The 27,922-nt window shown below is 44.7% G+C and overlaps 1 protein-coding gene across 1 annotated transcript; it reads left to right on the forward strand.

Moving 5' to 3' along the window:
• Nucleotides 1-4,274: 4,274 nt before the first annotated feature.
• CHRNA3 (cholinergic receptor nicotinic alpha 3 subunit) lies at nt 4,275-27,886 on the forward strand (the record flags this gene model as incomplete). The annotated part of the gene is made up of 5 exons (XM_079700725.1): nt 4,275-4,409; nt 4,523-4,567; nt 5,696-5,805; nt 19,855-20,866; nt 27,758-27,886. Exons 1-5 carry the CDS (start codon nt 4,389-4,391, stop codon nt 27,884-27,886), a joined length of 1,317 nt encoding a protein of 438 aa, XP_079556851.1. The 5' UTR covers nt 4,275-4,388.
• Nucleotides 27,887-27,922: the final 36 nt, after the last annotated feature.

Here is a 27,922-nt window from a genome sequence, read left to right on the forward strand (position 1 = left end):
GCCTAATGCCTTTGAGATTCATCTACGTTGAAGAGTGTAACAATAGTTTGTTCTTTTGCATCCATCATACGGCACATTTAGGTTGTTACCAGTTTGGGGCAATTATCAATACTGTTACTACAAACATTTCACTTATAGGATTTTGTGTGAACAAAACTTTTCATTTTCTAGATAAATACTCAGTAATGTGATTGCTGGGTTATATGGGGAGAGTATGTTTAACTTTATATGAAACTGTCCAACTGTTTTCTGGAGTAGCCATACTGTTTTGCATTCCCACCAGCAAAGTATGAGAGATCCAGTTGCTCTGTTTCCTCATCTGCACTTGATATTGACAGTATTTTTTTATTTTAGCCATCCCAGTGGCTGTTAAGTGGTATATCACGCTGGTTTTAATTTGCTTTCCCTAATGGCTAGTGATACCAAAATATTGGCTCTCTGTGTACCGATGCCAAAAAGAAATATGGACACAGAGTTTTGGACAAACGAGAAAAATGGCTTTAATCTTTGCCTGGCAAAGGGGGTAGCACAGCAAGCTAGAGCCTCAAGAGCTGTGCCCCCTTCCCTGGGGAATAGGGAAAGGTTATATAGCCTGGGGTTCATGGTCTAGGGTAGGTGATAAAGCTCAAAGTAATGAAGGTCTTGCATTTCTTTTGTTCTACAAATTCATGGCCAAAGCTGTCATCAGGTGGCTCAACAACCGGGTCTGGTGTCCCTGAAGTTATCAGCCCAGGACCTTCTGTCCGAAATGAAGAGTGCTACAAGGGAGTGTAGCGGGAGAAGAAATGCCAGGTGCAAAGGGTAATTCAAATGGAGTCAGAGAGTAATCAGCTTTGTGAAGGACGTCTAGCTACAAGTGTTTGCTAGAAGTAACAGCTAAAGAATAACCACGATTGATTAACTCTTTCAGGCCTGTTTATGTTGTTTCCCCAGCCTGTTCATTGTTTCCTTATTTTCCTTGTTTATCAGAAAACGGAAGTCTCATTTCTATTTTTGCTGCAACACTAGCAGCAAATGTTGGACATCTTTTCGTGAGCTTTTTGCCTTTTTTGGTCAAGTGTCTGTTTAACTCTTTTGCTCATGTGTAAAACTGGGTTTTAGTTTTCTTACTTGAGATCTTAAAAATAACTAGGTATAATTTACATATAAAATTCACACATTTTAAGTGTACAGTTCAATGAGTTTAGTAAGTTTATCACTATAACCCAGTTTTAGAACACTGACATCACCCCAATAAGATCACTCATACCCATCTACTCTTCCTTTTGAGTTTTGAGGGTTCTTTATATGTTCTGGATACAAGTCCTTGGTTGGATATGTGATTTGCAATATTTTCCAGATAAAGGGATTCTTGTCAGGAGAATGAAAATTCTCGAAATGGGGGCCTGACAGTGAGTCCCAATTCTTACAAACATTTTCTGAATCCTGCAAAATGTCTCCTTTTGTTTGGTTTTAATGTGGGTAGGTGACCCATTCTGGAAATAATAAAGGTGACTGACCTGTCCTGTGATAGAGGAACTCCAAGGAAGCCTGCAGGTACCCCACCCCACTCCTGGTGGGTGGTCCGAGAGACCAAGGGGCCCCAGGGTGGTCTGCTCCATCACAGAACCATCCTGGTGCACCCAGGGTGCAGATGGGCCGGTGGGCAGAGGAGGTTCTGCAGGGTCCAGGGGCCAGGAAGGGCAGTGCTTTCTCTGATGGCTCCATCTCCAAGACTTATTTTTAATTTTGTTATTTCTGTCTTTTGTTTTACTTTTTATCAAGACATTGCAACATATTCGACAGTAGACTAGGATAACAAACCTCCAGGTGTTTCTCATCTAGCCTCATCAATTACCAACTCAATGGCCGATATTGTTTCAACTGACTCCAACCCTCCTCCTCATGGTAACCCTAAGGACTCTTAAAAACACAAATACTATTATCACTCCTAAAATATTTAACAATTACTTAATAGTGTCAAAATCTTGAGTCCTCGTCTTAAGAATGTATTAGAACCTTTCAGGCAGGCCGGCGACCGTCCGTCTAGCCCGGTGGTCCCCAAGCCCGGGGAAAGGAGAGACTCGCACTCACCCAGGAAGCCAGGAACAGATTCGACCCCTGTTCTTCCCCGTGGTTTGCCAGTACCTGCCCGGATTGGCCCGGCGCGGAGCCGTCCGTGGGCTACACCGACTACAGAGGGAGGGATGAGACCGCCCAGCACAGCGCACTGGAGGGCCAGCGCATCCCTGTTCTCGGACGCGAGCGCACCTCTCTCCCCGCAGAGGCTCGGAAACCCCACGGCGGCGGGCGGGGCTGCGCCCGGGGTTGGGGGTGGGGCTGGAGCTGCCGGGGCTCCGCGCGCCGCGCCCTGGTCCCGCTCCGAGTGGGCGGGCAGCGCCTGGAGTCTGTCTTCGCCACTGTCCCGCCAGCTCCCGACCGTCCGGCTCTGCTCGGTCTGCTCTCCGCCCCACGCCGCCCGCCTGGTCCGCGCGGAACCTCTGGCCAGAGGGCAGACCAGTCATGGGCGCCCAGCCGCGCGGAGTCCGCGCCGCGAAGCTCTTGCCTCCCTGGGCGCCGCCGCCGCTGCTGCCGTTTCTGCTGCTGCTGCTGCCAGGTACGGGCGCGGGGCGAGGGGGACTGGAGGGACGGGCGCCCCGCCCGAGCGGGGTCCGAAGGGGATGCGGCCCGGAGCGCAGCGCGAGGAGGTGGGGAGAAGGGCGCCGTGGCTGGGGACCCGAAACTCGCGTGGACTGGCTCCGGCCCGGCGGCGAGTTAGGTGGGGGGTGCGTGTTTCCCCCTCGGCTGCCCCATCCTTGAGAGTGATTTGTGCGCTCCCGGGAGGCGCGAGGAGGGCCCGCACTGGGGCCCTTCCTTCCACAGCCCAGCGTTACAGATTCGAGTCTCGGCCCTGCCCATCGTCCTGCTTGGCGCACTGGGTGCTGAACTGACACGCCCAGGCCGCGGGTTCCACTGTCTGCATCCCGTCCACCTCCTCGTTTTACGAATAGATGGGGAAACTGAGGCCAGAGAGGGCTCAAGATTTGATCAAGGCCACCTGGGGCAGAGGGGAGTCGTTAAGGGGCGCCAGCCTCTCCTCCTTGTCCTCGCCTCTCCGCACTCCTGGCACCTCCCCGCCTTCGCCTTCTGCCCGGTCTCTAAGAGGAGGCTGTTAGGGAGAAGCCGGCCCTGACAGAAAGGTTTTTGAGTGTCCTGGGAGGGGTGGTAGATACCAGGGGACGAGGGATTTGGCAGGGCTGCAGGCGGTCCCTGCAGCTGGGTGGGGAAGTCTGTTGGGAGACCACGTCGTGACCGTGCACTCAGAGCGCTGTTCCTGCCCCTCCGGTGCTGAGGCCCCCACTACTCAGAGCGCGGAACACTCCCCACCGAGCTCCTGAATGTGGCCCCTTCTTTATTTGGGGGGGACAGTCAAAATCCCTGGAGAAGTTGGGTTGGACTTAAAGGATTCCCCTCATCCCTTCCCCAGATTTTTCCCAGATCTGTGAGAAACAACAGACAGCTGACTCAAGATGCCTGGAGTGTGGCTTATAAACAGAGGGTCCCCAAGGGTTTCAGAGAGGGAAGGGTCTTTGATCAGGATGTGAAGACAACATCAGCAGGAACCGTGGGTCGCACTCTTGAGATCATGGGGGCCACGTAGGCACCCGCTTCTAAGATGTTTGGTGGCCAAACCCCTACAGGGTCCTGGGTGGGAAGAAGGAAAGCCCCAGTCCTAGGTTGTAGTCTCCCTTGGGCCCTGGGGTACTCTTGCCCTGGGAGTGGACTGGTCGTCTCTCCATTGTGGCTGTATGCAGGCAGATTGCATTTGGATCACACTGCTGCCATGCAGTAACGAAGATGGTGAGGACGGTTCATGAGCTCTTACCATATGCCTGCATGGAGCTAAGCACTTCACTCATAACAACCCTAAGAGGTGGATACATTTATAATCTTTCACAGATGAAGGAAATGAGGTTTAGAGAGGTTAAGCCACTTGCCTAAGCTCACACAGCTCACAAGTAGTCTGTCAGGATTTGCACCAGATCTATCCAAATTCAGAGCCCAGGCTTGTAATCATTATGCTTCTCAACGAATGTGTGTGACCTGATGGAATCCCTTCTCTCTTGGGCCTCAGTTTCCTAGTCTTTAACTTCAAGGAGTAGGACTAGTCTGAAAGTCTGGAGTTCCAGAGAGTACCCTCAGCAGATGGAGAGGAAGCTGTAGGTGGATGGTGTCCCTGGTGAGGGGAAAAGTGACTTCCCCAGGATCTGACGGGGCTACTTCCCTCAGTGGCCAGAGCCTCCGACGCCGAGCATCGTCTGTTTGAGCGGCTGTTCGAAGATTACAATGAGATCATCAGGCCAGTGGCCAATGTGTCTGATCCAGTCATCATCCAGTTTGAAGTGTCCATGTCTCAGCTGGTGAAGGTGGTGAGTGCCAGAGCCACAAGCCGTGGCCGTGGGGTATGGAGCTTCTGGAATAGCCTTTCCCAGAACTAGCCTTGTTTTTGTAATTCACCATCTACTTTAATCTCTCTTTCTAGGATGAAGTAAACCAGATCATGGAGACCAACCTGTGGCTCAAGCAAGTAAGTGATCAGACCCTGGGTACTGCTGCCCCCTGGTGGTGACTACTTTATTTGTTGTCTGTGAACCAAGGGCTAAAACCCCTACTTCACTCCTGTGGACCCAGATTGAGGTCCACTGACTGGCTGGTCTGTCTCTGCCTGGGCTTGGGGTCATATACACTGCTCTACACCCCTGTGGAAGGACTGCAGGGCCCAGCCCCTCAAGTCACAGACGATAGACTGCGTCCTGGAAAGAGAGACCTCCATGCTCAGACAAAATGGGGCTGACCCGGGCCTGGAGCCCTGGCCCCGACTCTAGGGTGGTGCCTGAGGCACCTCTTCCCCTTCCTCTTGCTAAAAACTCATCCTTAAGTCAGAATCATATGCCGTTGTTGTTGTTGGGAGGGTGGAAGCCGGGGTTCTGGATTTTCCTGTTCAGATTGGGACCAAAGAAATGGGCTTCCACATGTTCTCCCCAGGGAGGCTTTGTGCAGACATGGACAGATAACTCACTGGCCTAAGGGTGATCCTTACACCAGCTCAGGCTTCCTTCCTAGGAGGCTGGCAAGCCAGATGGGCACGGTGCCCACTCAGCACCCTATGGTACACGTTCCCTCCAGCCATAGCCTCACCTTTCTCCCCTCAGGTGCTCAGGACTCACATCTCCCAGCCTCTGCACCCAAACACTTCCTGGGCCCTGGTGGGATCATGGCTCCTTCCTCAGACCCTTCAGAGGCTAACCCTGCTCAACCCGGAGGTGGAAGAGGGTTCTGTGTGTCCTTAGCGCCGTTACTGGGGCTTGATGGCATGTCCAAGCCATTTCAGGAATGTAAACAGCAGGAGCTTAAGGCAGGGACCTGGACCTGGCACTGGAAATGACTGGAGAAAGCCCTAGTGGTCCTGACTGATTGATGGGGGCTGGGCTTGCCCCACTCATGGGGGCAGCTAGGAGGCAGCCTGCACACTCAGCCCAGTGCTGTCTCCCCACTAGCACCCACATGAGGAACGGGCCAGTGTGGTCTGCATTGCAGAGGCGGCTCTGACGTGCAGCCGAGGTGGGGAGGTCACCAAGATGAGTGGGGTCAAAAGAAGTAAAACCATGCTTGTCCTTCCACTGCCCCCATCTCCCTCCTTGCCTTCTCCCCCCAGATCTGGAATGACTACAAGCTGAAGTGGGACCCCTCCGACTACAATGGAGCGGAGTTCATGCGTGTCCCTGCACAGAAGATCTGGAAGCCAGACATTGTGCTGTATAACAAGTAAGGTGCTGGGTGGCCCCCACCTCTCAGGGCTGTCAGCCTGGACCTGGGTCCTTGGCCTGCTGTGCTTTACAGCCTGGTCTTCCTGGGACCTTTTCCAAGAGAGCTCCATTCATTTGGTTCATTCCACAGGTATTTATTGACCTACTATATGCCAGGTCCTAGAGACACTGTGGCACAAGATAGATACCCTCCCCCTTGCCTCTAGGAGTTTATCAGACACACCAGGGAAGACAGGAATGAGTTACAGTATCCAAATATGCAATTACAGACTGGAGGAAGGGCAAGGAAGGAAATACATGGGGGTGGGCTTCTGTCACCAAGGCAGAACCTGACCTTCCCTGTAAGTCAGGCTGCAGCTGCGCCCCATGGTTAGACCACAGGAAAGCTTCATTCTTTTTTTCTAATGGATGACCACAACAAAAGCAACAATGATTGCAACTACCAAACACAAAACACACTCATATTACGTCATAATATTGACATTCAGTCCAGTAATCCTCCACTGTAACAGCTCCTTTACTTTGCAGTGAAAATTGATTTGTATATTTTTTGCCTCTGAGTCCTTGTGGGATTTTTTTTTATTCAAACAGAAAGTCACAAAAATTATAATCATCCTCATCAGTTCACTCAGTCCCATGTAATTAATTTTTTTTCATCTTGATCTTTTGTTAGCACTTTTATGAATTCATCAGTTTTCCATTAGAGTTCTGAAAATGCTTATTCATTCAGTTCAGCAGTACAGTCAGTTACCAGAAACCTGTACTTGTCAGAGTCTTTTCCATGAATTCCTTGAAGATGAAACCCTTTTATAGGAACATTTTGCGAAAGCATCAGAGTACACCCAGAACTCTCTGTAAATGACAAAAGACTTAAACGTGACCACGGTTAAAGATTTGATGAAAGTTCATAATAATGCAATTGACAAGGAAATTTAGTTATTTCTGAGATATACATTTTAAAGTAATATCTAGAATTATGACTTATAACATTATACCAGCACATATAAGATTTTTAGAAATTTCATGTAATGTTTGAAACATTTATATTAACATATTTCCATACAAATAACCCAAAGAAAGTTTAGTATTAGTTGTTTTTTTGGTTTGTTTTTCTGTACTGCAGGTTCTTATCAGTCATCAATTTTATACACATCAGTGTATACATGTCAATCCCAATCACCCAATTCAGCACACCACCATCCCCAACCCACTGAGCTTTTCCCCCCTTGGTGTCCATACATTTGTTCTCTACATCTGTGTTTCAACTTCTGCCCTGCAAACCGGTTCATCTGTACCATTTTTCTAGGTTCCACATATATGCGTTAATATACTATATTTATTTTTCTCTTTCTGACTTACTTCACTACTTCACTCTGTATGACAGTCTCTAGATCCATCCACGGCTCAACACATGACTCAATTTCGTTCCTTTTTATGGCTGAATAATATTCCATTGTATATATGTACCACATCTTCTTTATCCATTCGTCTGTTGATGGGCATTTAGGCTGCTTCCACGACCTGGCTATTGTAAATAATGCTGCAATGAACATTGGGGTGCATGTGTCTTTTTGAATTATGGTTTTCTCTGGGTATATGCCCAGTAGTGGGATTGCAGGATCATATGGTAATTCTATTTTTAGTTTTTTAAGGAATCTCCATACTGTTCTCCATAGGGGCTGTATCAAATTACATTCCCACCAACAGTGCAAGAGGGTTCCCTTTTCTCCACACCCTCTCCAGCATTTGTTGTTTGTAGATTTTTTGATGATGCCCATTCTAACTGCTGTGAGGTGCTACCCCATTGTAGTTTTGATTTGCATTTCTCTAACAGTTAGTGATGTTGAGCAGCTTTTCATGTGCTTCTTGGCCATCTGTATGTCTTCTTTGGAGAAATGTCTATTTAGGTCTTCTGCCCATTTTTGGATTGGGTCATTTGTTTCTTTAATATTGAGCTGCATGAGCTGTTTATATATTTTGAAGATTAATCCCTTGTCCATTGATTCGTTTGCGAATATATTCTCCCATTCTGAGGGTTGTCTTTTCGTCTTATGGTTTCCTTTGCTGTGCAAAAGCTTTGAAGTTTCATTAGGTCCCATTTGTTTATTTTTGTCTTTATTTCCATTACTCTAGGAGGTGGGTCAAAAAAGATCTTGCTGTCATTTATGTCAAAAAGTGTTCTTCCTATGTTTTCATCTAAGTCTTACATTTAGGTCTCGAATCCATTTTGAGTTTATTTTTGTGTATGGTGTTAGGGAGTGTTCTAATTTCATTCTTTTACATGTAGCTGTCCAGTTTTCCCAGCACCACTTATTGAAGAGACTGTCTTTTCTCCATTGTATATCCTTGCCTCCTTTCTCATAGATTAGTTGACCATAGGTGCGTGGGTTTATCTCTGGGCTTTCTATTTTGTTCCATTGATCTATGTTTCTTTTTTTGTGCCAGTACCATATTGTCTTGATTACTGTAGCTTTGTTGTATAGTCTGAAGTCAGGGAGTCTGATTTCTCCAGCTCCGTTTTTTTCCCTCAAGACTCCCTTGGCTATTCGGGTCTTTTGTGTCTCTGTACAAATTTTAAGATGATTTGTTCTAGTTCTGTAAAAAACGCCATTGGTAATTTAATAGGGATTGCATTGAATCTGTAGATTGCTTTGGGTAGTATAGTCATTTTCACAATATTGATTCTTCCAATCCAAGAACATGGTATATCTCTCCTTCTGTTGGTATCATCTTTAATTTTTTTCATCAGTGTCTTATAGTTTTCTGCATACAGGTCTTTTGTCTCCCTAGGTAGGTTTATTCCTAGGTATTTTATTCTTTTTGTTGCAGTGGTAAACGGGAGTGTTTCCATAATTTATCTTTCAGATTTTTCATCATTAGTGTATAGGAATGCAAGAGATTTCTGTGCATTAATTTTGTATCCCACAGCTTTACCAAATTCATTGATTAGCTCTAGTAGTTTTCTGGTGGCAGTTTTAGGATTCTCTATGTATAGTATCATGTCATCTGCAAACAGTGACAGTTTTACTTCTTCTTTTCCAATTTGTATTCCTTTTATTTCTTTTTCTTCTCTGATTGCCGTGGCTAGGACTTCCAAAACTATATTGAATAATAGTGGTGAGAGTGGACATCCTTGTCTTGTTCCTGATCTTAGAGGAAATGCTTTCAGTTTTTCACCATTGAGAATGATGTTTGCTGTGGGTTTGTCATATATGGCCTTTATTATGTTGAGGTAGGTTCCCTCTGTGCCCACTTTCGGGAGAGTTTTTATCATAAATTGGTGTTGAATTTTGTCAGAAGTTTTTTCTGCATCTGTTGAGATGATCATATGGTTTTTATTCTTCAATTTGTTAATATGGTGTATCACATTGATTGATTGGCATATACTGAAGAATCCTTGCATCCCTGGGATAAATCCCACTTGATCATGGTGTATGATCCTTTTAATGTGTTGTTGGATTCTGTTTGCCAGTATTTTGTTGAGGATTTTTGCATCTATATTCATCAGTGATATTGGTTGGTAATTTTCTTTTTTGGTAGTATCTTTGTCTGGTTTCGGTATCAGGGTGATGGTGGCCTCAGAGAATGAGTTTGGGAGTGTTCCTTCCTCTGCGATTTTTTGGAAGAGTTTGAGAAGGATAGGTGTTAGCTCTTCTCTAAATGTTTGGTAGAATTCACCTGTGAAGCCATCTGGTCCTGGACTTTTGTTTGTTGGAAGATTTTTAATCACAGTTTCAATTTCATTACTTGTGATTGGTCTGTTCATAGTTTCTGTTTCTTCCTGGTTCAGTCTTGGAAGGTTATACCTTTCTAAGAATTTGTCCATTTCTTCCAGGTTGTCCACTTTACTGGCATAGAGTTGCTTGTAGTAGTCTCTTAGGATGCTTTGTATTTCTGCCATGTCTGTTGTAACTTCTCCTTTTTCGTTTCTAATTTTATTGATTTGAGTCCTCTCCCTCTTTTCCTTGTTGAGTCTGGCTAATGGTTTATCAATTTTGTTTATCTTCTCAGAGAACCAGCTTTCAGTTTTATTGATCATTGCTATTGTTTTCTGTTTCTATTTCATTTACTTCTGCTCTGATCTTTATGATTTCTTTCCTTCTGCTAAATTTGGGTTTTGTTTATTCTTCTTTCTCTAGTTCCTTTAGGTGTAAGGTTAGATTGTTTACTTGAGATTTTCCTTGTTTCTTGAGGTAGGCTTGTATAGCTATAAAATTCCCTCTTAGAACTGCTTTTGCTGCATCTCATAGGTTTTGGATCATCGTGTTTTCATTGTCATTTGTCTCTAGGTATTTTTTGATTTCCTCTTTGATTTCTTCAGTGATCTCTTGGTTATTTAGTAACGTATTGTCTAGCCTCCATATGTTTGTGTTTTTTACGTTTTTTTCCCTGTAATTCATTTCTAATCTCATAGCATTGTGGTCAGAAAAGATGCTTGATATGATTTCAATTTTCTTAAATTTACTGAGGCTTGATTTGTGACCCAAGATGTGATCTAACCTGGAGAATGTTCTGTGTGCACTTGAGAAGAAAGTGTAATCTGCTGTTTTTGGATGAAATGTCCTATAAATATCAATTAAATCTATCTGGTCTGTGTCATTTAAAGCTTCTGTTTCCTTGTTTATTTTCATTTTGGATGATCTGTCCAGTGGTGTAAGTGAGGTGTTAAAGTCCCCCTCTATTATTGTGTTACTGTTGATTTCCTCTTTTATAGCTGTTAGCAGTTGCCTTATGTATTGAGGTGCTCCTATGTTGGGTGCATATATATTTATAATTGTTATATCTTCTTCTTGGATTGATCCCTTGATCATTATGTAGTGTCCTTCCTTGTCTCTTGTAACATTCTTTATTTTAAAGTCTATTTTATCTGATATGAGTATAGCTACTCCAGCTTTCTTTTGATTTCCATTTGCATGGAATATCGTTTTCCATCCCCTCACTTTCAGTCTGTATGTGTCCCTAGGTCTGAAGTGGGTCTCTTGTAGACAGCATATAGATGGGTGTTGTTTTTGTATCCATTCAGCAAGCCTGTGTCTTTTGGTTGGAGCATTTAATCCATTCATGTTTAAGGTAATTATCGATATGTATGTTCCTATGACCATTTTCTTAATTGTTTTGGGTTTGTTTTTGTAGGTCCTTTTCTTCTCTTGTGTTTCCCACTTAGAGAAGTTCCTTTAGCATTTGTTGTAGAGCTGGTTTGGTGGTGCTGAATTCTCTTAGCTTTTGCTTGTCTGTAAAGCTTTTGATTTCTCCAAGAAATCTGAATGAGATCCTTGCCAGGTAGAGTAATCTTGGTTGTAGGTTCTTCCCTTTCATCACTTTAAGTATATCATGCCACTCCCTTCTGGCTTGTAGAGTTTCTGCTGAGAAATCAGCTGTTAACCTTATGGGAGTTCCCTTGTATGTTATTTTTCATTTTTCTCTTGCTGCTTTCAATAATTTTTCTTTGTCTTTAATTTTTGCCAATTTGATTACTGTGTGTCTCGGCGTGTTTCTCCTTGGGTTTATCCTGTATGGGACTCACTGTGCTTCCTGGACTTGGGTGGCTATTTCCTTTCCCATGTTAGGGAAGTTTTCGACTATAATCTCTTCAAATATTTTCTCGGGTTCTTTCTCTCTCTCTTCCCCTTCTGGGACCCCTATAATGTGAATGTTGCGTTTATGTTGTCCCAGAGGTCTCTTAGGCTGTCTTCATTTCTTTTCATTCTTTTTTCTTCATTCTGTTCTGCAGCAGTGAATTCCACCATTCTTCCAGTTCACTTATCCGTTCTTCTGCCTCAGTTATTCTTCTATTGATTCCTTCTAGTGTAGTTTTCATTTCAGTTATTGTATTGTTCATCTCTGTTTGTTCCTTTTTTTTTTTTTTTTTTTTTGCAGTACGTGGGCCTCTCACTGCTGTGGCCTCTCCCGCTGCGGAGCACAGGCTCCGCACACGCAGGCTCAGCGGCCATGGTTCACGGGCTCAGCCACTCCGCGGCATATGGGATCTTCCGGACCGGGGCATGAACCCGTGTCCCCTGCATTGGCAGGCGGACTCCCAACCACTGCGCCACCAGGGAAGCCCTCTGTTTGTTCTTTAATTCTTCTAGGTCTTTGTTAAACATTTCTTGCATCTTCTTGATCTTTGCCTCTGTTGTTTTTCTGAGGTCCTGGATCATCTTCACTATCATTATTCTGAATTCTTTTTCTGGGAGGTTGCCTATCTCCACTTCATTTAGTTGTTTTTCTGGGGTTTTATCTTGTTCCTTCATCTGGTACATAGCCCTCTGCCTTTTCATCTTGTCTATCTTTCTGTGAATGTGGTTTTTCTTCCACAGGCTGCAGGATTGTAATTCTTCTTGCTTCTGCTCTCTGCCCTCTGGTGGATGAGGCTATCTAAGAGGCTTGATGGGAGGGACTGGTGCTGGGTAGAGCTGACTGATGCTCTGGTGGGCAGAGGTCAGTTAAACTTTAATCTGCTTGACTGTTGATGGGTGGGGCTGGGTTTCCTCCCTGTTGGTTGTTTGGCCTGAGGCAACCCAACACTGGAGCCTACCTGGGCTCTTTGGTGGGGCTAATGACAGACTCTGGGAGGGCTCATGGCAAGGAGTACTTCCCAGAACTTCTGCTGTCAGTGTCATTGTCCTCACGGTGAGCCACAGCGCCCACCCCCACCCCCGCCCCGCCTCTGCAGGAGACCCTCCAACACTAGCAGGTTGGTCAGAATCTTCACTCCAGTGGCTGGACTTCTGCAGTATAAGTGTTCCCCAATCTGTGAGTCACCCACCCAGCAGTTATGGGACTTGATTTTACTGTGATTGCGCCCCTCCTACCATTTCATTGTGGCTTCTCCTTTGTCTTTGGATGTGAGGTATCTTTTTTGGTGAGTTCCAGTGTCTTCCTGTCAATGATTGTCCAGCAGCTAGTTGTGATTCTGGTGTTCTCGCAAGAGGGAGTGAGAGCACGTCCTTCTACTCCGCCATCTTGGTTCCTCTCCAAGCTTCATTCTTTTACTCACCCGACCAATGCTCCCTCCCTGCTGCACACGTGCATCTGCCCACCAGCCACAGGAAGCTGCACCTTTTTCCCTCTTTCAAAGGTTCTTCCTCTGCCTATCTGAATCTGCCCGTTGTGGCACCTCCAAAACCTGCCTCTCTTTCCTAAGCCCATACAAACCTGACACCTTCCACATTTAACTTCTGTTATTAGACAAACATAATTTTAATTGATATTTTACAGTGTGTATTAGTTTGTTCTCCAGGTATTGACAGACTTCAATTTTGTAACCATGCTTTATCTCTGGAGTTCTAATGTCTTAAAAAACCACTGAGCATTTTTCAACAAAACACTTCGTATAGAATTAGTCTAATCAGATTTTAAAGCATTCTATTTTTAGGTTTGTATGCCGTATTAGTACAAATCAATATGTTTTACTGTTCGTATTGGGACTAGAGAAGCTACGTTTTTGGCTGAATCCCACTTTCTAGTCATGGGTTAAAAGAGAAGTGTTCTTTAACCACTCCAAAGATGGTCCGTGTTTTTATTTTTTTTAACATCTTTATTGGAGTATAATTGCTTTACAATGGTGTGTGCTTTATAACAAAGTGAATCAGCTATAAATATACATATACATATATCCCCATATCTCTTCCCTCTTGCATCTCCCTCCCTCCCTGTGCCACCCCTCTAGGTGGTCACAAAGCACTGGGCTGATCTCCCTGTGCTATGTGGCTGCTTCCCACTAGCTATCAGTTTTACATTTGGTAGTGTATATATGTCCATGCCACTCTCTCATTTTGTCCCAGCTTACCCTTCCCCCTCCCCATGTCCTCAAGTCCATTCTCTAGTAGGTCTGCGTCTTTATTCCCGTCCTGCCCCTAGGTTCTTCATAACCTTTTTTTTTAGATTCCATATATATGTGTTAGCATACGGTATTTGTTTTTCTCTTTCTGACTGACTTCAGTCTGTACGACAGATTCTAGGTCCATCCACCTCACTACAAATAACTCAATTTCATTTCTTTTTATGGCTGAGTAATATTCCATTGTATATATATGCCACATCTTCTTTATCCATTCATCTGTCGCTGGACACTTAGGTTGCTTCCATGTCCTGGCTATTGTAAATAGAGCTGCAATGAACATTGGGGTACATGACTCTTTTTGAATTATGGTTTAAGCTACAGTAATCAAGACAGTATGGTACTGGCACAAAAACAGAAATATAGATCAATGGAACAGGATAGAAAGCCCAGAGATAAACCCACACACATATGGTCACCTTATCTTTGATAAAGGAGGCAAGAATATACAATGGAGAAAAGACAGCCTCTTCAACAAGTGGTGCTGGGAAAACTGGACAGCTACATGTAAAAGAATGAAATTAGAACACTCCCTAACACCATTCACAAAAATAAACTCAAAATGGATTAAAGACCTAAATGGAAGGCCAGAAACTATAAAACTCTTAGAGGTCCGTGTTTTGTTTACTGCTTTCCCAAGAAAAGACAGCATTCATAAATATGTTTCTTTCATGCAATTGGTCCTTAAAGAACTGGGACAGGAGATAAATTAACTGGTTTGCAGAATGTGAGCCATCCTAGCAATCTCCTGGTCCAAAGGCTCTTAAGGAGCTGAGCAGGGTGGTAAGAATTTTTGCTAAGTTAGAATTAAGAAAGTGGGCACAGATCTTAATCTTATGATTTGAATTTCATAGCTGTTTTCTTGCTGGCAATCTTGGGTGAACAGCTGGGGTGCTTTAGGGATGTGTGCTTTTAACAATGCTGAGAGACATAGTGAAAAGCTTCAGTCGGATATGGAGAGGAGCAAATATCATAAGGAATTTCCTTGGAATCTGAAACTGAAAATAAGATTTAAGGAATATCCTTCAATTCCTCTCTCCTAACTAAGACTTCAGTTTCTCTAAACCTCTGGTGAGAGTTTCTTTTCTTTGTTTCTTTTTCTTTTTTTTTTTTTTTTTTTTTTTGCGGTACGCGGGCCTCTCACTGTTGTGGCCTCTCCCGTTGTGGAGCACAGGCTCCGGATGCGCAGGCTCAGTGGCCATGGCTCACAGGCCTAGCCGCTCCGCGGCATGTGGTATCTTCCCGGACCGGGGCACGAACCCGTGTCCCCTGCATCAGCAGGCGGTCTCTCAACCACTGCGCCACCAGGGAAGCCCAGTTTCTTTTCATTTCAACACACTAGAAACACTTTTTACCTTCTTATGCCAGTTTCTCCTGCCATGGTTTTGTTCTTTGAAGTTCGTTCTCTAGTAGAATCCCCAGAAAGTGTTCGTGGACACACAATATACCCTAAGTTCTTACAAGTTCATAACTCATTGTAGCCTTTTTAGGTAATACTTTTAGGTCATCTTGCTGATATAAAATCCTTGGCTCATATTTTCCTTCCATGAAAATCTTTAAAATGCTGACTCATGTTCTGGTATGAAGTGTTGCTGTCAAAAACGATTGCCAGTCTAATTTTCTTTTTTTCTTGTAAAATCTGGTGACTTTGGGGAGAGAAAAGGGACTCTTAATAAGTGTGCCAGGACCACAGATGTAAACCAGGACTGTCCTGGATGAATTGGGATGCATAGTCAGCTTGTTTACAAGGGGGTTGTTCTTCTTCTTGGGTAACCCAAAGATATTTTATCCTTTATCTTTAAAATCTAGTTGTTTTACCCTGTACCATATACATAATAAGCCTTCTTTTATTCCAGTAAACTTTTTGTGAATTAGTTTTTAAGATCTGTTCTATTGCTTTATCTCTCCAGGAACTCCATTTTCACATATATTTGAACTGCTTTACCTATATTCTCTCCATATTATTTTCTCTCAAATTCTTTTTCTTTGTCTCTTTTTGATTTAAAAGAATTTTTTTTCTCCTTTCTGTTTTTTATTTTCATCACAATACTTTCCATGGTATCTGCTTGTTGTTACATTTTAGTTTTTATTTCTAAAATGATTTTTTAAACTTCTTTCTTCCCATTCTTTCCTAAGTTCTGTCAGTTCTTTATTCATCCTCCTGTTGCTTACCCAAATTCTTAACTTTTCTATTTCTAATTTATGCTGCTCTTTCAAAGTTTCTAAAGATCATTCTTTCTATTAGCTTAATTTGTAATGTCGGATTATCAGTTTCATCATCTGCTCTGAGGTTATATATATATTTTTTATTAGTTTCTGCTTTATAACAAAGTGAATCAGTCATGCATACACATCTCTTCCCACATCCCTTCCCTCATGCATCTCCCTCCCTCCCACCCTCCCCATCCCACCCCTCCAGGCGGTCACAAAGCACCGAGCTGATCTCCCTGTGCTCTGCGGCTGCTTCCCACTATCTATCTACCTTACGTTTGGTAGTGTATATATGTCCATGCCTCTCTTTCGCTTTGTCACAGCTTACCCTTCCCCCTCCCCATATCCTCAAGTCCATTCTCAAGTAGGTCTGTGTCTTTATTCCCGTTTTACCCCTAGGTTCTTCGTGACATTTTTTTTTTAATTCCATATATATGTGTTAGCATACGGTATTTGTCTTTCTCTTCCTGACTTACTTCACTCTGTATGACAGACTCTAGGTCTATCCACCTCATTACAAATAGCTCAGTTTCATTTCTTTTTATGGCTGAGTAATATTCCATTGTATGTATGTGCCACATCTTCTTTATCCATTCATCCGATGATGGACACTTAGGTTGTTTCCAGCTCCGGGCTATTGTGAATAGAGCTGCAATGAACATTTTGGTACATGTCTCTTTTTGAATTATGGTTTTCTCTGAGGTTATATATTTGCGGTGTGCACTTGTCTGCTTGTATGTTATTGTTATTCAATTACTTTTCATATTTTTCTTACAATATGTTAATATGAGGTTCAGTCTAATCGTTTTCTGTTGCTCTTGTTTAAATAGATGGCCTTTGCTGTACTTTTAGGACAGGTTCCCAGAGGGGATGGGAGTGGGTAAGGGTGGGTCTCTTGTGTCACCTGCTTGGGAGTTCCCTCCTCAAGTGGTTCCCTTGAAGCATATAAATACTCCGTGTAGCCACCTCCACAGTCTGAGAGCTGCCACTTCTAGACACCTGCTTCTCTACTTTCTCAACCATCTTCTTTTTCTTACCCTCAGTTTCCCACGCTGTTCAATTTGAAGCCTACCCTATGCAGCTTTTTTCTGGGTGGGTCTCTGTCCTTCTGGAAGGCAGTTGGGGTGGGAGGTATTTCTGAGATCGAGCCCAGCCCAGCCTCCTCTGCAGACCCTGGTGGCTCCCCATCTTTTTGTCCTCTCCCACAAACCGGAACCTGTGGCGCCGTCTCTGTTTCACCGTTCCCCTTGCTGAGGATGCAGTGCAGAGCGGGGTCCTCTTTTTTGTGGGGCAGATACCTCTTGGTGATTTCTGTCTGGGGCTCTGGGGACAGGAGAACTCCCCTTCCTCTTCCCTCAGCCACCTCCACAGCAGCTAATCCCACCCGAATCCCACGCAGTTCCCGCTGGTGGTGGTGGTTCGACCCCACTCTCTCACACCTGAGGTTCTTGGAGTTCCATGTAACCTAACTTTGTTGACCACGTGGGCAGTGGGATTTTTCTTTTGCTATCTTGTTGCCTTGTTTTTCTGAGGAAATTTGGAAAGGTTAAAGAAACGGATGCCATCGTGGTCTTTCTCATACCACTCACCACCCTCGCCCCACTTCAGCTCTTACTCTTTCCTTCTATTAAAGTGATACCTCAACTAATCATTTGCACCCACCCTGCCTTTTCTTTTTTTAATCAACTCACATGGTTCAGCAACACACTGGCTGAGTGAGACCTTTCCCCCTCAGCTGACCCTTGCTGCCAGCCATCTCTTGGGCAGGCAGGGGGGTGAGAGCTTCATTTATTTTTTTGGTCATCCGTTCAGTCAGCTAGTACTTACCGAGTGCCGTCTCTGTGGCTGGGGCTCTGCCAGACCCTGGTACCCAGCGAGGTCTTCATCTTCGGTCTCCTGGTGGCAGAGCTAGGCCGCTGACACTGTCAGCAAGCAGGCCTCCTGGTCTGGGCAGACACAGCTGCGGGCGTCTGTAGGCAGTCGCCACAGTGACCAGGATCCCTGGAAAATAGCAGACATGTGCACCAGCAACTAAGGTAAGCTGATCTCCAGTGTTTGGCCTTTTGGACACACAGACTTGAGGACTCAAGTTCCGACTGGTCAGGGCTCTGCCACAAACTCTCTGTGGGACCCTGAGCAAGCGAGTCCTGCTCTCTGACCTTCAGTTTCCTCGTCAGTAAAATGAGGGGATCAGACTAAAGCAGGGATCATTCAGCTTTTCTGTGAAGGGCCAGGTAGTTAAGTATTTTAGGCTTTGTGGGCCTTAGAGTCTCTGTCGCAGCTACTCAGTCCTGCCCTTGTAGCTTAAAAGTAGCTGCAGACAATAGACCACAAATGGGTATGGCTGTGTGCTCCAATAAAAATTTATGTACAGAAATAGGGGGCAGGCCAGTGGGCCATACTTTGCCCTGGACTAGTCCCTGGGCTCTGAAGGTCCATTTTGTTGATCCAGGATGCCCTAAGGAAAGTTGTTCTGGAGGCCTCTGCCTTCCCAGGGGTCCTCTCAGCCCTCTGCATAGTGTAGGCCAGCCTCCCAGGACTCCTTGGTGCCCAACATGGTCAAGTCCACTTGGGGCTGTGCAGGTCCCCACCCCCTCCCCACTTCTCATACCCCTGCTTTCCTCCTGGAGCTGTGAATCATCTTCTTGTGGGGAATTGAGGGCCCAGTAGGATAAAGTGGGGCTAAGAACATATAAACACAGCAGGGCACCTTTGGGACAACCCAGCCGGCTGGAGTGAAGGCGGGTAGTGGATTTGACATCAAGTCTTCACGTGTATCGACTGTCCTGCTCGACAGACACACGTGAGGGTGGGAGGGCCAGAGACCAACAAGGAGACAGGCCCTGGACACACCCCCTCCTGTCTTCACACAGTGCTATCCAGTAACAACCAGACAGGATATCCCTAAATGTTCAAGTTTGTCTTTTTTTTTTTTTTTTCCAGCTCTTCAGGCAAATGGGTATAGTGGTTGCTCCCTTTAGAAGGACATACATGCCTTCAAATGCAGAACTCTAAGAAATCAACAGGGCTGACCCACGGAAATGTCAAGAGCTTTCACTGGGCAAGGCCATTGTCATGAGGACTGGCTGGCTTCATGCTCAGATGCGAGACTGGACAGGGTGTTGAGCTGGTCGTCAGCAAATCTTCCACTGCACAAACCAGCTGATAAATACCAACAAGCCAATTCTAGGAAGAATGTATGTCTCTGCATAGAAAGGGTGCACATAGCTAAACAGAAGGGAGAAGGAACATGGGGAGAAAATGGGGAAGGATAGGGACACAGAAGGCAAAGGAACCTGTCATGCTGGGTTTGAAAGACAAGGAATCAGAAAACATGATTATTCATTCTAAAACAGTACAGGGAGGAATGGGGAGTTTGGTAAACGGTAGAACCAGGGTCCAGAGATAGGGCCTGGTAATAGACCCATCTAACAGGCTCAGTTTAATGGCAGTGGGCTCCTACGGTGGTCTCTGCAGCCCCTTCCAGGTCCACGGTCTGGTTTGACATCCGTGTGTGTACACACATTGGGCTCCCAATGCAGACAGAATGAGGAGGCATTACCAGGGCCAAACCGTAGGGACAGCGAGTGGCAAATATCCCCAAAGGTCACCTAAACACCTGCCTCCTGATGACCACTTTCATTAATTCCTTTTATTTCTTCAATTAAAGGAGAAAAAAAATCTCTGGCATTTGGGAGTGTCTCCATAAATATCAAGTTGGGAGTTGTATGGTGTGGAATGAACCCATGACATGCCCCAGGGCGGGGGGGTGATGAGTGTGTCAGATTGTTGGGGGTTGGGGGGTCCTGGGCCTCAGTATCCCCACTGGTAAATGGGATGGTGAACTGCGAGACCTTTTACAGCACTTTGAGCTCTCATATTCTGCAGTTTTACAAATCATCACTTGCCGTTTACCTGCTGGCAGCGGGAGAAGCTGGACAAGATGACCACGTGGTAATGACCTGTGTGCCGCACACCTCCTCTTTGTCTCCGCAGTGCTGTTGGGGATTTCCAGGTGGACGACAAGACCAAAGCTTTGCTCAAGTACACGGGGGAAGTGACTTGGATCCCCCCGGCCATCTTTAAGAGCTCGTGCAAAATCGATGTGACCTACTTCCCATTCGATTACCAGAACTGCACCATGAAGTTTGGTTCCTGGTCCTATGACAAGGCAAAAATCGACCTGGTCCTGATCGGCTCCTCCATGAACCTCAGGGACTACTGGGAGAGTGGCGAGTGGGCCATCATCAAAGCCCCCGGCTACAAACATGACATCAAGTACAACTGCTGCGAGGAGATCTACACGGACATCACATACTCGCTGTACATCCGGCGCCTGCCCCTGTTCTACACCATCAACCTCATCATCCCCTGCCTGCTCATCTCCTTCCTGACTGTGCTCGTCTTCTACCTGCCCTCTGACTGCGGCGAGAAGGTGACCCTCTGCATCTCGGTCCTCCTCTCCTTGACTGTGTTTCTCCTGGTGATCACTGAGACCATCCCGTCCACCTCTCTGGTGATTCCCCTGATCGGCGAGTACCTCCTGTTCACCATGATTTTTGTAACCTTGTCCATCGTCATCACCGTCTTCGTGCTCAACGTGCACTATAGGACCCCCACCACGCACACGATGCCCATGTGGGTGAAGACCATATTCCTGAACTTTCTTCCCAGGGTCATGTTCATGACCAGGCCGGCAAGCAGCGAAGGTAACACTCAGAGGCCAAGACCCTTCAATAGCGCTGAGCTCTCAAACCTGAATTGCTTCAGCCACATAGAGTCCAAGAGCTGCAAAGAAGGCTACCCCTGCCAGGACGGGCTATGTGGCCACTGCCACCACCGCAGGGTCAAAATCCTGAATTTCAGTGCCAATCTCACGAGAAGCTCCAGTTCTGAATCTGTCAATGCCGTGCTGTCCCTCTCTGCTCTGTCACCAGAAATCAAAGAAGCTATCCAAAGTGTCAAGTATATTGCTGAAAATATGAAAGCACAAAATGAAGCCAAAGAGGTAAGGATATGTCTGTTATTACATTGGTCATTCATTCATTCAACAAACATTTTATTGTTTCCTTGTGGGCAAGGCTTAGGGTGGGGTTAAGGAATTAGACTGGCATCAGTGGCTTGTGTTCAGACCAGCTCCTCATTTACCAGTTATTTATCCTTGGATACACCGCCTCACCTCTGTGAGTCTGTCTTTTCATCTGTAAAATGGGATGATAAAGGTTGTGAGTATGTGGTGCCCTGCATTTAGCTGCTGGGCTGCCAGCAGTTTGGGCCACTGGAACACCTGATGCTGAGTGAGTGGATTAGGAGGTAGGCTGGAAGAGGGCATGAGGTCAGATGATCTCCAATTAGTATTGATCAGCTGAGCTGACATTTTAAACTTTACTAATTGTGTCTCCCTACTCCCCTTTAAGAGTAATTTACATAAAGTACACACCTCTTAAGTCTACATCTCAGTGAATTTTTACATTACGTGTACACCCACGTAACCATGATCTAGGTAAAGATATAGAACATTTCCAGTGCCCCACACAGTTCCCTTGTGCCCCTCCCCAGTCAGTAACCCCCTCCCTCCCTCCTCAGTAACCACTGATCCCGACCTCTTTTATGTTAATTAATTTTACCTATTCTTGAACTTCATATAAGTGGAATTGCATAGTATAAACTTTCATATCAGACTTCTTTCATTCAGCAAAGTGTACAAAGATGTCTGAGGTTTATCCTTTTGGTTTGTTATTGGTGTGTAAGATTCTACAGTATGACAACACCGCCTTCTGTTTATTCATTCTACAGTTGTTGGACATTTGGTTATTTCCAGTTTGGGACGATATGAATAAAGCTGCTATAAATTTATACATACCATTTGGTGAATATATACACTCGTTTCTCCTGGCTACATTCCTAGGGTGGAATTGCTGGATCATTGGAGAGGTGTATTTTTCACTTAAGTAGACACTGTCAGGTTTCCAAAGGGTTTGAGCCAATTGACACGCCCCCTGGCAATGTTTGAGAGTCCCAGCTGCTGCCTTTCCTCGCCAAACGGGTGTGAAGTGGCCTTTCTTGTCCCTGTGGACTAATGATTAGGGCTCCTTTTCATATGCTTATTGGCCATTTGGATATCTTCTTTTGTGAAATATCTATTCACACTCTTGCCCATCTTTTTTTAATTGGGTGAACTTCTATTTCCTTCAAAAATCTTATGCTAGAACTAGTGATAGGTATTAGTAATGGGGAAGCTTTACACTTAGGTGTTTGGCTGCTCCCACTCTGTTTACCCCCAAGGTTACCAGAATCATGTTCAATAATTTTTTAAAAAGCTCTGCTTTAAAATTAACTGGTTCTGCTTTAAGTTGATTATTAGCAAAGAGCTAATTACCAGATAATTTCAGCTCCTGATGCACTGTAGGTAATTAATGTTGGTAGGGAATGTCTGGAGCCTCTTTTATTCAGCTGTGAACGGCATATTAAAGTGGATGAGGGGTTCCCTGGTGGCGCAGTGGTTGAGAGTCCGCCTGCCGATGCAGGGGACACGGGTTCGTGCCCCGATCCGGGAGGATCCCACATGCCGTGGAGTGGCTGGGCCCATGAGCCATGGCCGCTGGGCCTGTGCATCCAGAGCCTGTGCTCCGCAATGGGAGAGGCCACAGCAGTGAGAGGCCCGTGTACCGCAAAAAAAAAAAAAAAAAAAAAGATGAGACAGGAGGGAGATAGCAACAGTGGCCCCGTGTCCTCACCCCACCCATCTGAGCAACTCTGAGCCCGTCTTGTGACTGTAACAATGCAAAACCTCCCACTGATACCAGAAATTTAGTCAAAAAGTCAGGCCCTCCTTTAAATTCAGTTGAAGCGGTTGGTTTTTTTTTTTTTTTTTTCCAAGTCTTTATTGAATTTGTTACAACATTGCTTCTGTTTTATGTTTTGGTTTTTTGGCCCTATGGCACGTGGGATCTTAGCTCCAGGACCAGGGATTGAACCCACACCCCCTGCATTGGAAGGCGAAGTCTTAACCACGGACCACCAGGAAGTCCCTGAAGCAGTTGTTGGACATTAAGTACATGATTAGAGAATCTCACTTGTCTAACACTAATCACTTTTGCAGATATTCTCTACCCTTTCTTTATCCACTTTTAAAATAATCACTTCTTTTGAGAGATAATTTACTAAAGATTGAGATCTAAGTACCCATCGTCTTTGTCGGGCTATTAGAAACTATCTTTATTCCAAAAATTATTTACTAGGAACCATACAAGGTGTTAAGAGTTTCACGAGGGTTTTAGTTAGTGTTAGAGTTTCCACAAGATGTGTGATGGAGGCAGACAGCAAAAAAAAAAAAAAGTTACTGAAAGGGAAGTCACAGCTGAAATGCCAGGAAGGTAAATTAGTGAAATAGCCTGAATGTGGCCAGCTAGAGGCACATGGTTCATCTCAAGGGGCAGCCACTGCTCACTTCTGGTCATCTGTTACCACAGGTGAATGTGGTCCCATTGTTTTTCCAGAGAAAGCAGAAATCTAGACCACCGTCCAGTGGATTGCAACCTGTTTATGAAAGGGTGGCAAGTGTTAGAATAAAGATGCCTACTCAGTGCTCTGAGGAGAGTCAGGCTGTCTGAAGGATGCCTTCTTTCTCTCTTACTGTGTGACGGACATGCTGCTGTTTACATAAGAGTTTTTTAGAGGTATTTTAATTTCCTAATTCCCTGGCTCCAACTTGGTTGGTTTTAACTGTCCTGGGCTCCTAGGAGCTTGGAATGAACAGGCTTAGTTCTCCCAGAGCCATCTCCTGAGGGTGCTGAGAGCCTGTGAATGACTGTCCCTGGACACACCAGATCCCAAAGGGACAGGAGTGTCATCGTGTCACCTGCCTTGGCTATTCTCTTTTCAAGTTGTTTGTGTTGGTCACCCCTACTTGCTTACACTTGTGAGGTGTTTAATACTCTAAGTTCAGAGTTAGGGCTAGGATTGGGTTACAAGTAAGAAAACTAGTTAGGGAGCTTGTGGTCTCATGTTAATACTCTCCGTTTTACAGATTTGACGGCTGATCATTTGAAGTTGGTTCCACTGTATGAGTTGTTCTTGAGGTCTTGGAGGTGTGCATAGATCAGAGACATGATCTTCTGAGCTAATAACCCTGATACAAGTTGTTTTGTTTGGTTCAGATACAGAGATATATCTATATATATATATATGTATGTATATCTGTTAGTTCATTCATTCCAACTAGAGTCAGACTTCTGATCAATGATTTATTTACATGTGTTGTAATTACTGTTTTCTAGGGTTAAATTTTGGCCATCTTATTTCATGTTTTCCATTTATTTATTTTTTTTGCCTCAGTTCTTGCTGTTTACTAGAAAGTTTGAATATGTTTTGCTGGTTGAAAGTCATGTGCTTTATTTTTATTCTTCTACTAGCTCTTCCTAACTGATTTAAACCCATGCTCAAGTTCCATTTCCATATCAATTGGTCTCTTACATTTTTAAGTATCTGTGTTTTGCCCCCCACCCCACTGTCCTTCCCGTCTGATCTTCCTCACTGCTTTGGTTACCTGGGTGTTACTAGAGCTTTAGTTTTGGTTTTTCATGAATATATGTTTTGGTTTTTGACCTTCCTTTTTTTTTTTAGTCTATAGTCACCCCTCACATCTATCTTATGGTGTCCTCCTGGATTTATTTCTTTGTGTTGGCATGCCTTCTCAAGAGTGTTTATGGGTAAACCTTTTGGGGCCTGTAGGCTTCAAAATGTATTGTGGGGCTTCCCTGGTGGTGCAGTGGTTAAGAATCTGCCTGACAATGCAGGGGACACGGGTTCGAGCCCTCATCCAGGAAGATCCCACATGCTGCGGAGCAACTAAGCCCGTGCACCACAACTGCTGAGCCTGCACTCTAGAGTGAGCCCACGAGCCACAACTACTGAGCCCACGCGCTTAGAGCCCGTGCTCCACAACAAGAGAAGCCACTGCAACGAGAAGCCCGCACACCACAATGAAGAGTAGACCCCACTCACCGCAACTAGGGAAAGCCCGCACGCAGCAACAAAGATCCAACACAGCCAAAAATAAATAATATATTTTTTAAAACTGTATTGTGCCCTCACTTTTAAGTGCGAGTTTAGCTGGATACGAAATTCTAGGGTTGAAGTTCTTTTCCTTAAATACTTAAATAACACTCCATGGCCTTTTTGCCTCAGTGTCGTTTCTGAAAAAGTTTCAAGTTAATCGGAATGTTGTTCCTTTGCAAGTAATCTATTCTATCTAGAAGCTATTAGAATTTTCTGTTTGTAGAGAAATCGAATGACACCAAACACAACGTGTTGATGTGGGTCTCTCCTAGTCTGTTTGGCATTCCTGTGAGCCATTTAATTCCAAGGTTTTTCATCTCGCTTTAACTCTGGGGAAGTCAACGTTATTTCTGTAAAGATCTCCTGTTCACCCCTCTTTTCTCTTTCCCTGAACTGTTGTTGTACAGATGGGATACCTCTGCTCCTACCTTCTCCATCTCCTAGCTTTTCTTTTACATCGCTGCCCCAGGTGAGGTCCTTACTCTCCTCCCTGTTTCTTTCCGGGCCTGTATTTACCCTTGCCAGTCATCCCAGCTCTTGAGTTCTTTATTGCGACTTGTCTGTTGTTCACACTTGTATTTCCACTTGATTCTTCTATAACACTGCTTGTTCCTAACTTCGTGTCTCCAATATTCTCTCCTATCCAATGACTATCTGGATAGTCTCAAAAGACTGTCTTGTTTAGTTTAAATCCTTAACCTATCTGTTCCATGAATTTTCTTTCAAATACCTAAGTTTGTGTATTGGGGGCCTGTAAACTCACCTTTTCTGGGGGTGTCAGCCATCCTTACTGAACTGTGTTTGGGGGGCCCAAACCCAGGCTTCCCAAGGCAGAGGACCCACATGGCCACAAACTGGGTTAGACGCCCCTTCAGGGGCGTTTCCTCCCCTCCAGCTGACCTTGTCGATGAGGATCTCCTCCACGTCCCTTTCACTCAACTGCAGTTGTTCATCTTTGATGTGGGGAGCGAGGAGGGAAGCCTCAGGCCCCACCAGTCAGTGGGCACTTCTCTGCTCTGCTCTTCCCCTCAGCCAGGCCCTACTTTGCTGACAAGTGGCCCTGCCTGCATCTCTGGGCTGGGAATGGCAGGCTGGAAAGAGGCACAGGGCTGGGGGAGAGAAGAGCACAACCAAGCCTTCCCCAGTCCTTCCCTCCACCGAGACCCTCCTCTTCCAACCGCATGCTCACACTCAGCAGGCCACACCTGCCCAGGTTTCTGACCATCCTTAAGGCACAGTCTCCTCTTGTTTCTGGGACATCTCCAGGGTTGGGCTGGGAGACAGAGCCAGGGGCTTGGGCTAGTTCACCATTCTGCCTAACACGCATCTACCTGTTCATGCATCATTAGTGCCAAAGTTTCCAGAGAATGACCAGTATCATTGTGCCTTAAAGACTCAGAGTTAGACATAAAATTTTCACCCGGCTCTATTAGCAGCACTGTTTGTATTCATGTGTAAAACCCAAGTCCCCTCTTTCTTCACCAGGCTAAACCATGTGAAGTGCTCTCAGAGGGAGATTTATACTTGGTTAATGGTCATTTTTAAAATCAGCATTAATATCAGTAGGTATGATTCATTAAGGACCCTGTACCAGGCACATATTTCATTTAATACTCATAACAACTCTCTGAAGTAGGTACTGTTCTTATCCCCCATTTACCAAGAAGGAAATTGAGGCTGAGAGATGTCACATAATTTACCCAGATTCTCATGCCTAGAAAGGAGCAGAACTGGGATTCTAACAAGTCTTGGTTTTCCCACCCCACTGCCTCCTAGGCCCTAAGAGGTTTAGCCAGTAGGGGGTGGGCAGGAATCACAGGGTTTATTGTATATTGGAATCTTTTACACCCAAAGTCTTAGGAATTCAAGTAAAGTAACCGGTGGCGAATAGGGCATTATAGCTCTAATCCACTGACTTCTCAGTGTCATTGGAGGGATGCTTTCACTCAGGCTCATAATGGTGAAATAAAATCCTTGTCTCCCAGCCCCATTTCAGTGCACTTAATGAAATTACTAAATCACATGCTGCCTCTTCATTATGTGATTTCTTCAAAATCAGTTGATTCGTGGGTTCTCTTTTTCTCAGTCCAATTACGGTTTCCTTTCTGAGTTGTCTAGTATAATTAATGTGCAGTTCTCCTTCCTATTTCAAGCCTAAATTGAAGCTGTCTTATATACAATTAGTCTTGCTCTTTCTTCCATCTTTCACTTTATGGTCAGCATCTATTTCTGATTTTGAACCTGTTCTATAACTGTACAGAATTCCATGATACTTTGGCCTTCTAATTGAAGATGGTATTTGGCTAGTTGGGCATTGTGGAGAGGGGGCAGTGGGAGAGGAAGAGTGATGATGGGCTTGCCCTGATGTGCTTATTTCATTTTTGAAACAGACGTTAAAAGGAAATTAGTATCTAAAACTGGATAAGAGCTAGTCCTTTGAATTATGTTGGATTGTATTAGCTATTCTAACAAAGGCCCAGAATCCTCCTGCAGAGGTGTAAATCAAGTAACTGGTTTTAACTAACTTTATAAATTGGAATTCAATTTGGGGGGAAAAAAAGGGTTACGTAGATGTTAAGAAATTTCTGATTTAAAACAGATTTAATATGACAGATATTTTATTCCTATTTCTCTAGTGCATAAAGAGAAACTTGAGAATGGTAGATTTCCTCAGACTACATCAATTAGAAAAAAAAGGTTTCTTGCATATTGGCAGGCAGAATGGCTTCTTCTACTGAAACACGTTTATTAGATACTCAATATTGAAAATGTGTTCACCTTGCCTTTTCCTTCCCGCTTTATTTTTTCCTCTTTCATGATCTTTGGTTTTGTCTTTCAGATTCAAGACGACTGGAAGTATGTTGCCATGGTGATTGATCGTATATTTCTGTGGGTTTTCATTCTGGTGTGCATTTTAGGGACAGCAGGATTGTTTCTGCAACCTTTGATGGCCAGAGATGATGCATAAGCACTAAACTGTGTGTTACTTATGAGGTTATTACTT

Source organism: Hyperoodon ampullatus (genome assembly GCF_949752795.1).
Source record: "Hyperoodon ampullatus genome assembly, chromosome: 3".
Classification (NCBI taxonomy): Eukaryota; Metazoa; Chordata; class Mammalia; order Artiodactyla; family Ziphiidae; genus Hyperoodon; species Hyperoodon ampullatus.